The sequence below is a fragment of the Podarcis erhardii genome, assembly GCF_964252035.2.
Source record: "Podarcis erhardii genome assembly, chromosome: W".
NCBI classification, from domain to species: domain Eukaryota; kingdom Metazoa; phylum Chordata; class Lepidosauria; order Squamata; family Lacertidae; genus Podarcis; species Podarcis erhardii.
Window position 1 is genome coordinate 8,968,545 of NC_138506.1, and position 9,451 is coordinate 8,977,995.

Here is a 9,451-nt window from a genome sequence, read left to right on the forward strand (position 1 = left end):
CTTCCCTCCAGGACTCAGGTATTTTCCCTCCTCTCAAAATATTATTCATGGTGTCACAAAGCATTGGGGACAGTTGGTTTCCTAGGACTTTGTAATACTTGGCCGATAAACCATCCGGTCCTGGCGCCTTTCCCAGCTTCATTCTTTTTATCGCATTCTGGACCTCTTCTAAGTTTATGGGTTTATTTAGTTGGAGTCTTTCTTCATCCGTCACCATCTTCCCTTCGCAGTTCTCTAGATATCTTTCTATTTGAGTTGGGTCTTCATTACCTTTTTTATATAATTCCTCATAGAAATTAAGAAAGCTTTTTTGTATTCTTTTTGGGTCTACTATCAGTTCGTCCTCTACCATTATTTTGTTTATAATGCTTTGTTTTTGTCGTTTTCTCAGTTGCCATGCTAAAAATTTACCCGTTTTATTTGCCGATTCGAAAAACCTTTGTTTCATAAACTTGATTTTCCACTCTACTTCTTGATTTGTTAACATTGAATATTGTCTTTGTAATATTTTTATTGTTTGTATACATTGGTCATCTTTCGGCTGTTCTGTTAATTTTTTCTCGTACTCCCTTAGCTGTCTGAGAATTTCTTCCATCTTTTGATGCCTCATTTTCTTTCTATAGGTATTTTGCTGGATGAAAAAACCTCTTAGAACCGCCTTGCTGGCGTCCCATACCGTTTCAATATTAGTTTCCAAGTTGAGGTTAAGATCGAAATATTCTTTTAATGTGGTTTTGGCTTTTTCAATGACTTCATCATTGTCCAATAGGTATTCGTTCAGCCTCCATCTAAAACCCCCCTGCGTTGCACCTTTTATTGTTAGTGTTATTGAGTTATGGTCGGAGAGTGTTCTCGGGTGAATTTCGCATTTTGTGGCTCTTAAGGTAAGCTCCCTCGTAGTCCAAATTTGGTCTATTCGGCCCCAACTTTTATGTACCTCTGAGAAGAAGGTGAACTGCTTTTCTGTTGGATGTTTATGCCTCCATATGTCTATTAAATCCAAGTTTTCTTCTATATCCTGAAATGATTTAGGTAACTTTCCTTGATTTCCCTTTTTCCTTTCTGTTTGTCTGTCAATTTCTGGAGTTGGTACTGCGTTGAAGTCCCCCAATAGTATCGTCCTGTTGTTCTCTAATTTTAATAGAACTTGTTCTAATTTCTTGAAAAACTCAGGTCTGTTCGCGTTTGGGGCATAGATATTTACCACGTTGATCTTTTCCCCCTGGAAGCTGATTTGTACCCCCAAAATCCTTCCTTCTTCGTCTTTATAAATCAATTTGGATTCCCATTTTCCATTGACATATGTTACTACTCCTTTTTTTTTTCCTTCCTCGGAGTTTATAAATTCCATCCCTAAACTCTTGTTAATCAAAACATGTTTGTGTTTGTTGGCTACATGAGTCTCTTGAATACAAATTACATCCAGTTTTTTTTTTTTCAACACATTTACAATTTTATTCCTTTTGGTTTTTTCGTTCAGGCCATTCACGTTCCAGGTTAAAATTTTTAAGTTCATCGTCTCTTTTGTCTACCAAAAAGTCAGTAATTTGCCGATTTAAATTCGGGTGGATCTGCCCTCTGTCTCTTCTTCTTCCTCTCCTTCCTCCTCCTCCCCTACTTCTTCCTCTTTTTCTTCCTCCCCCCCCTCCCCCACCTTCCCCCCGCCCCGTCCCCCATCCCCTCCGCCCAAACCACCTCTCCCTTCTCTCTCTCCACACCCCCCCTCATGTCTCTCCCCCACCCCTCCAAGGTCCTTTTCATATCTGCGCAGAAATTTGTTAACTTCCTGACTTTCCGTTAGCTTGAATCTTTTCCCTTTGTAGAAAAAGGAAATCCCTTCTGGGAATTCCCACCTGTGTTGTATGCCATTCTTTTTTAAAGTGTTAACTATCAAATCTTCCATTCTTGGGCAAAAGGTGATTGAGCGGGTGGTTGCTGAACAACTCCAAGCACGCCTGGAGGATGCGAACCATTTGGATCCCTTCCAATCCCTTCCAATCAGGATTCAGGCCTCACCATAGGACTGAAACTGCCTTGGTCGTGCTGGTTGATGATCTCCGGTGGGCTAGGGACAAAGATGAGAGCTGTTTCCTAGTTCTGCTGGATCTCTCAGCGGCCTTTGACACCATCGACCATAACATCCTTCTAGACTGTCTAGAAGGGCTGGGAGCTGGGGGCACTGTTATACGGTGGTTCCGCTCCTTTCTCCTGGGCCGTGTCCAGAAAGTGGTGTTGGGGGGTGAGTGTTCAGACCCCTGGGCTCTCACTTGTGGGGTACCTCAGGGTTCTGTCCTCTCCCCCATGCTTTTTAATATCTATATGAAGCCGCTGGGAAAGATCATCAGGGGGTTTGAGCTGGGTATTCAGAACCAGTGAAAGCGGTGAAGGTCCTATGTGAGTGCCTGGAGGCGGTTAGATGGATGGATGGCGGCTAACAGATTGAAGTTGAATCCTGACAAGACAGAAATACTGTTTTGGGGGGACAGGGGGCGGGCAGGTGTGGGGGATTCCCTGGTCCTGAATGGGGTAACTGTGCCCCTGAAGGACCAGGTGCGCAGCCTGGGAGTCATTTTGGACTCACAGCTGTCCATGGAGGCGCAGGTTAATTCTGTGTCCAGGGCGGCTGTCTACCAGCTCCACCTGGTACACAGGCTAAGACCCTACCTGCCTGCAGACTGTGGTGCCAGAGTGGTGCATGCTCTAGTTATCTCCCGCTTGGACTATTGCAATGCTCTCTACGTGGGGCTACCTTTGAAGGTGACCTGGCAACTGCAATTAATCCAGAATGCGGCAGCTAGACTGGTGATTGGAAGTGGCCGCCGGGACCACATAACACTGGTCCTGAGAGGTCTGCATTGGCTCCCAGTACATTTCCAAGCACAATTCAAAGTGTTGGTGCTGACCCTAAACAGCCTCGGTCCTGTATACCTGAAGGAGCGTCTTCACCCCCATCGTTCAGCCCGGACACTGAGATCCAGCGCCAAGGGCCTTCTGGCGGTTCCCTCATTGCGAGAAGTGAGGTAACAGGGAACCAGACAGAGGGCCTTTTCGGTAGTGGTGCCCACCCTGTGGAACGCCCTCTCTTCAGATGTGAAGGAAATAAGCAGTTATCCTATCTTTAAAAGACATCTGAAGGCAGCCCTGTTTAGGGAAGTTTGTAATACTTAATGCTGTACTGTTTTTAACACTCGATTAGGAGCCGCCCAGAGTGGCTGGGGAAAGTCAGCCAGATGGGCGGGGTATAAATAATAAATTATTATTATATTATTATCTCCCTTCCTTCATACCGCTTCGCTCCAGCCAAGGCAGTGAGTGAATCCACAAGCTGATGGTGCTTCTTTGTTGCTTCTTCATTGTCTGCCTGGGGAACAAAAGGTTACCAATGAATAAGGGCCAAGGACCATCTCACAGAGGGCTGAACCCAGACTCATCCTTGCAACAAGATGAATAATAACTTCAAAAGGTACCACTGAGCATACCTAGCCTCTAGCATGGCAGTGCTAACCTGTGATGAGATGCAGCTGCCAGCTAATCGGACTGACCTGCTCACTGGACTTACTGCCTTATAGCCAGGGCTTTTTTCCCCAGTTGGAACTTGCCGGAACTAAGTTCCTGCACCTCTCAGGTGGCTGCCATTGCCATTACAAGGGAGGAGTTCATGGTGAGTTCCAGCACATCTTTTAATAGAAAAAAGCACTGCTTATAGCTTTGAAGAGTGGCCGTAAGGAAAAACGCAAAAAGAAAAGGACAAGGGGAGACACAGATGTAGGGATCAAAACTCAGGATTAGGAGTAGAATTTTCAAAAGCCATTCAAGCCTTTGCAAGGAGGCATCAATCCAGTTCTGCTGTTTAATCTCGCAGAACTTCAATATATTTATTCCTTATTGCATGAGCGTAGCCAGAATTTTTGCGGGGGGTGGGTCAGTACGTAGTTAGGGAACAGGACTTTTGTTTGGGGGGGCAAAACCGGCGTGATTGTCCCCCTTCACCCTCGGCTACGCCTATAGCATGCTGTCCTGGGCATCGTTCACGGGGCAAAGAAATCCTTAAAGCCAATTGCATTAAAGCGTCTCAACAGGAATACCGCAGCACCCCGAGAAGGTAACAAAGGTAGCCCCCCGAGCTTACAGAGCACTTCCCCCACGCGCGGATGGCTCTAAACCATCCCCTCCCACACACATGGGATCACACAGAGTACAGCTTTGGAAATAAATACGGTTGGGCTTCAAAGTTCACCTCCTTCTCCTCCTCGTCCTCACTCATGACCAGCAGGTTCCTCAAGGGTTAGGGTTCCTCTTCTGCAGCCGCCATGGGGGGAGCTCAGACACCCCAATAATCCCCTTCCCTTTTTCTTCAGTCCAGGAAGGGAGGTTGACCACGTGGATGGCCAAGCCCCGGCAGAGAGCAAATAGCACCCTGCGCACCGTCAAACACAGCAGCACTTCCGGCTGTGAACCTAAATTTTTGCAGTACTTCCCATCTCTCCCCCACTGGTGAGGCCACAGGGGCCGCTATTGTGCTGCTCTGAGAGGGCAAGGACATGTCGCACGTGACACCTCCTTATTTAAATATGCCAATTAATTATTCAAAATACATGCAAATACGTGCAACGACACCCGTACCTTGCAATCTAAAAGGGAAGCGAGCAAGAAGGGTACAAAGGCTTATTCCCAGAGGCTACTGGCTATTTTAATAAGGGGGCGTGACCAGCTCATGACCACGCCTCATTTGGAATCTGGACAAGACCAGGGGGTGGGGCTTAGCAAGGGCCAATGACGTGCCGGAAACAGCAACCACGTGAATGCCCGCCTTTGATCCATTGACGCAAAAAAACTCTGGTCGGCTCCTGCCCTTCATCTCTGCTCATCAGGCCGTTCCGCCCCCCTCGTGGCTTGTTTTTTTTGAATGACGTGCGGTTCGGCCAGTGAAAATGCGTAACCAGGGATAGCAGGCGGTACTTGAGAACGAGATGCCCAACGGAAAGCCTAGTTCCTCTCCTCAGCAGGCGGGGGAACCTCCTCCCCTTTTTTACTACGATCCTGAAGTAAACAAGCTGCCGCCCCGCTGCTGGTATGCCGCTTTCTTGGTCTTAGAAAGCGGCCTCTGAGCCAAGCGCACCAGTGCTTGTCCCCCACTCAGGATCCTAATGGATGAAGTGGGAGGGAGCGAGAAAAGGCCCAGCAACTTAGCCCTCACCCTCTTCCCTTCACCACATTGTGAGTGAGCGATCCTCAGCTCAGCCAATCGAGCCATCCCCTCTGAACTGGGAGGCGGTGCTGAAGCACAGCTCAACCAATAAGCAGCCGATGTGCCAGAGAAAAGGCCTCGGCGGCACGCGGCCCAACCTCGGCCGCAACAGCGCTGAGCGGCAGGTGAGGGGGCCGAAATACGTGAGCGAGCCGGTGCGAGGGAAGGGAGGAGGAGCGGAGGAAATGGCAATGGTAAAAAAGACCCAGAGCCATGGCAGAGGAGAATGAAGCACTCCCATACCCGTTCCTGGAACTCGTGAGGTCGGGGCCCCGGGTATTCCCTCAGGACAGCGCACTGTGCTCTCCGCCCCTCACACAAACGGCCTGTCCTGCTCCCAGTCGCGGCACTGGGCGTGGTGTCACCCTCCCCTCTTTCTCACGCGTGGGGCGTGGTCCGCGAGTGGGCCCCTTTCCCTGTCACCACGACATGAAAATCCCTTGCTGTCTTTCTGCTCCGTGGAGCCAGCCGTGCACGGCAGGAGCGCGGCTTTTCTCTCCCCCCATTGCTGTCGCTTAACGTGGTGTGTGTGTGTTTTTGCGGGGACTGGGTAAAAGGCGGATCCTCATGGATCCTCCACTTTTTAAAAAATAACTCCAAAAAATGTCAAATCACACCTAGAAGGCACGCCTACAAACTGGACTATAAAAAACGTGGATCCAACACTTTGCTGCGCTGCAGCACCACAAAAACATGGATCCGAGGCACGGATCCTCATGAATTCATATGATTTTTATATTGAAACAAAATAAAAACACCATGATACTCTAGACCACATCTTAGTCTGTAGGCAGAACCAAAAAAATCACGCATCCACTGTTTCGTGGTGCCGCAATGGCGCAAAAACATGGTTAAAAAACACGGATCCTCATGATTTCTGCGCTAGATCAGCCCAAACTCACCGTCAAATTACACATCATGTCCAGGGGCACAGCATGCAACACAAAAATCACGGATCCACGGCTTCCTGGCCATACCGTGGCCCAAAAACGTGGTTTTGAAGGACGGATCCTCATGAACCCTCACGCTTTTTAATCATGAAGTGCTTTGAAAAGCTGGTACGAAATTATGTCATTGCTTGCCTACCAGAGGGACTGGACACATTCCAATTTGCTTATAAAACAAAAAGATCGACAGAGGACGCTGTGGCGATTGCCCTCCATGCCGTTCTTGCACATTTGGAGCAGCGGGGGGGTTATGCCAGACTGCTTTTTTTAGATTTCAGCTCGGCATTTAATACCATTCTACCACAACGTCTGATGTCTAAACTGGAAGATCTGGGGCTTCCGTTATCACTTTGTGGGTGGATATTGGACTTTCTGTCAGACCGCACCCAGAGGGTTCGGTTGGGCCCTTATACCTCTAATACACTTAAGACTAACACAGGAACACCACAGGGATGCGTACTCAGTCCGCTCCTTTATATTCTCTACACGTACGATTGTGTCGCTGCTCACCCTAGTAATAGGGTTGTCAAATTTGCAGATGACACAACCGTGATTGGGCTCATCTCTGAAAGGGAGGGTGAAACGGACTATAGAGATGAGGTGGAGCGGCTGACAGAGTGGTGCAGAGCTAACAACTTGCTTATAAATACAAGGAAGACAAAGGAGCTTGTGGTGGACTTCAGGAGACAGAAGAGCAATGTCCAGCCACTTTTGATTGATGGGGTCTGTGTGGAGAGGGTAACAACGTTCAGATTTTTGGGTATTGAATTACAAGAGGATCTGTCCTGGAGTGTCAACACAAGGGGGCTTGTGAAGAAGGCGCAGCAGAGACTGTACTTTTTGAGAATCCTAAGGAAAAACCATCTTCCGCAGAAACTGCTGCTTGCCTTCTATCACTGTGCCATTGAGAGCGTGCTCACTTATGGCTTATGTGTGTGGTACGGAAGCTGTACTACCCAGGACAGGATGGCGTTGTGCAGAGTTGTTAAGGCAGCAGAGAGCATTGTTGGCTGCCCACTCTCCACCTTAGAGCAGATTTATGCCACAAGGTGCCATAGGAAGGCACTGGACATAGTAAAAGATCCATCGCATCCTGGTCACTGTCTCTTCGAGCTCCTGCCGTCGGGACGGAGATACAGGACGATGAAGACAAGAACGAGCCGTCTCAAGAACAGCTTCTTCTCCAGAGCGATCTCGGCCCTGAATGGGAAACCTGGACTTTGAAAGTCATCTAATCTTCCTTGCTGTATTATACTATATTGTTTTAATTAGTGTTTTTATAGTTGTTCTGATTTTGAGTGGAGTGCCCTACCTGGGTGGATGGAGCAGCCAAGTAATTTCGTTGTCCCCGAGAGGGGGCAATGACAATAAAGATATTATTATTATTATTATTATTAGGCCAACCCAAACTCACCATCAAATCACACATCATGCCCAGGGGCACAGCCTGCACCACAGAAAACTCGGATCCACGGTTATCTGGCAATGCCATGGCCCAAAAACGTTTCGAAGCACGGATCCTCATGATTTTTGAACTAGATCAGCCCAAAGTCACCATCAGATCAAACATCATGGCCAGGAGCACAGCATGCAACACAAAAATCATGGATCCACGGTTTCCTGGTTATACCGTGGCCCAAAAACGTGGTTCTGAAGCACGGATCCTCATGGATCCTCATGCTTTTTGCATTGGGCCAACCCAAACTCACCGTCAAATCACACATCATGCCCAGGGGCACAGCCTGCACCACAAAAATCACGGATCCACGGCTTCCAGGCAATTCCATGGCCCAAAAACGTGGTTTTGAAGCATGGATCCTCATGCTTTTTGCACTAGATCAGTCCAAAGTCACCATCAAATCAAACATCATGGCCCTGGGCATAGCATGCAACACAAAAATCACGGATCCACGCCTGCCTGGCGAAACCGTGGCTCAAAAACGTGGTTTTGAAGCACGGATCCTCATGGATCCTCACACTTTTCACTTTGGGGAACCCCAAATTCACCCTTTATTCAAATATCTTGTACATAACCACAGATATGACCACAAACATCATGGATCTACTGCTTCATGGCCCTGGCAAGATGCTACCCTTATTTGATAAAGCCATCATCATTTTCCAGGCCTGTTCTCTAGGGACCTCTACTGTAACAATCCCTGTAGCAGCCTGGGGTAATTTCATTTCTGCCCCTTTTGGTGTGAAAGTAATTTGGGCTTGAACCTTTGACAGAAAGTCACGTCCCAGCAAGGGAATGGGGCATTCAGGCACATACAGAAATTGATGTGTAAGGGTTTTCCCTCCAATCTGGCATTCTTGAGGTTGCAAAAATGGTTTAAGGACCCTGTTGCCTGTGGCCCCCACAACTGTTACTGCTTGGTTGCTTTTTGCTTTTAACGGCTTCGTGAGCACCGAAAATTGCGCTCCAGTGTCTATCATGAAATTTACTAAGCGGCTCCCCAGTTTGACCGAGACCATGGGCTCTTGGGAGCCTAAAGAAAGAGTTGAGCCCGGTCTGTCCTATGCATTCTCATTCTCATATTCCTCCAATTGCGCTAATCCAACAAAATCTCTGCTACTTCCTCTGTTCCTCACATATCTTCCTGCTTGCATCCTTCCACGCTGCGATCCCCATCCACGTCCACGTCCCCTCTGTTCCCTGAATCCACCTTCTCCCTCTGTTTCCCCTGCATCGGGGCACTCCTGTTTCCAATGACCTTCCTTCCTGCAAATTGCACACTGATTTCTTCCTAATGGCAGTCCCCTTCCTCTTCCTCTTCCACGTGCCCTATTTGAACCTCTCCCTTGGGCACCTGCATCAAACGCTAAGCCTTGGCTGATGGCTGCAGCCAAAAACACTGCCTTTTGCTTCAATTCCCAAACTCTGTCCTTCTTAACCTCATTTTCCCTGTTCAAGAAAACCTTTTGTGCGATTGCTAGGAGCTGTTCCATTTGCAATGTTTCAAAGGCATCTAACTTTTGTAATTTTTTCTTTATGTCCAAAGCGCTCTGAGCCACAAATGCCGCATTTACCATTTGCTTACTTTCTGGGGCTTCTGGATCAAAAGGGGTATAAATCCTATATGCCTCCATTAAGCATTCCAAAAAATTGGAGGGAGATTCATCACTAAGTTGAACAGCTTCAGAGACTTTAGAGATATTTGTAGGCTTCCTGGCAGCACCCTTTATAGCTTTTAAAACTTCCTGCCAATAATTGTCCAAGGAGCCCTTATCCCTATCAGGGTCCCACCCTGGA

The 9,451-nt window shown here is 47.9% G+C and overlaps 1 protein-coding gene across 1 annotated transcript in view; it reads right to left on the reverse strand.

Moving 5' to 3' along the window:
• Positions 1–8,888, reverse strand: part of LOC309333160 (U3 small nucleolar RNA-associated protein 14 homolog A-like) — a gene marked incomplete at its 5' end in the record, with an annotated part of 50,033 nt that extends 41,145 nt beyond the window's left edge. Inside the window, 4 exon segments of the mRNA XM_081846562.1 lie at positions 3,288–3,361; positions 4,238–4,284; positions 4,624–4,631; positions 8,791–8,888. Of these exon segments, the coding sequence (XP_081702688.1) occupies positions 3,288–3,361; positions 4,238–4,284; positions 4,624–4,631; positions 8,791–8,888 (227 nt within the window).
• Positions 8,889–9,451: the final 563 nt, after the last annotated feature.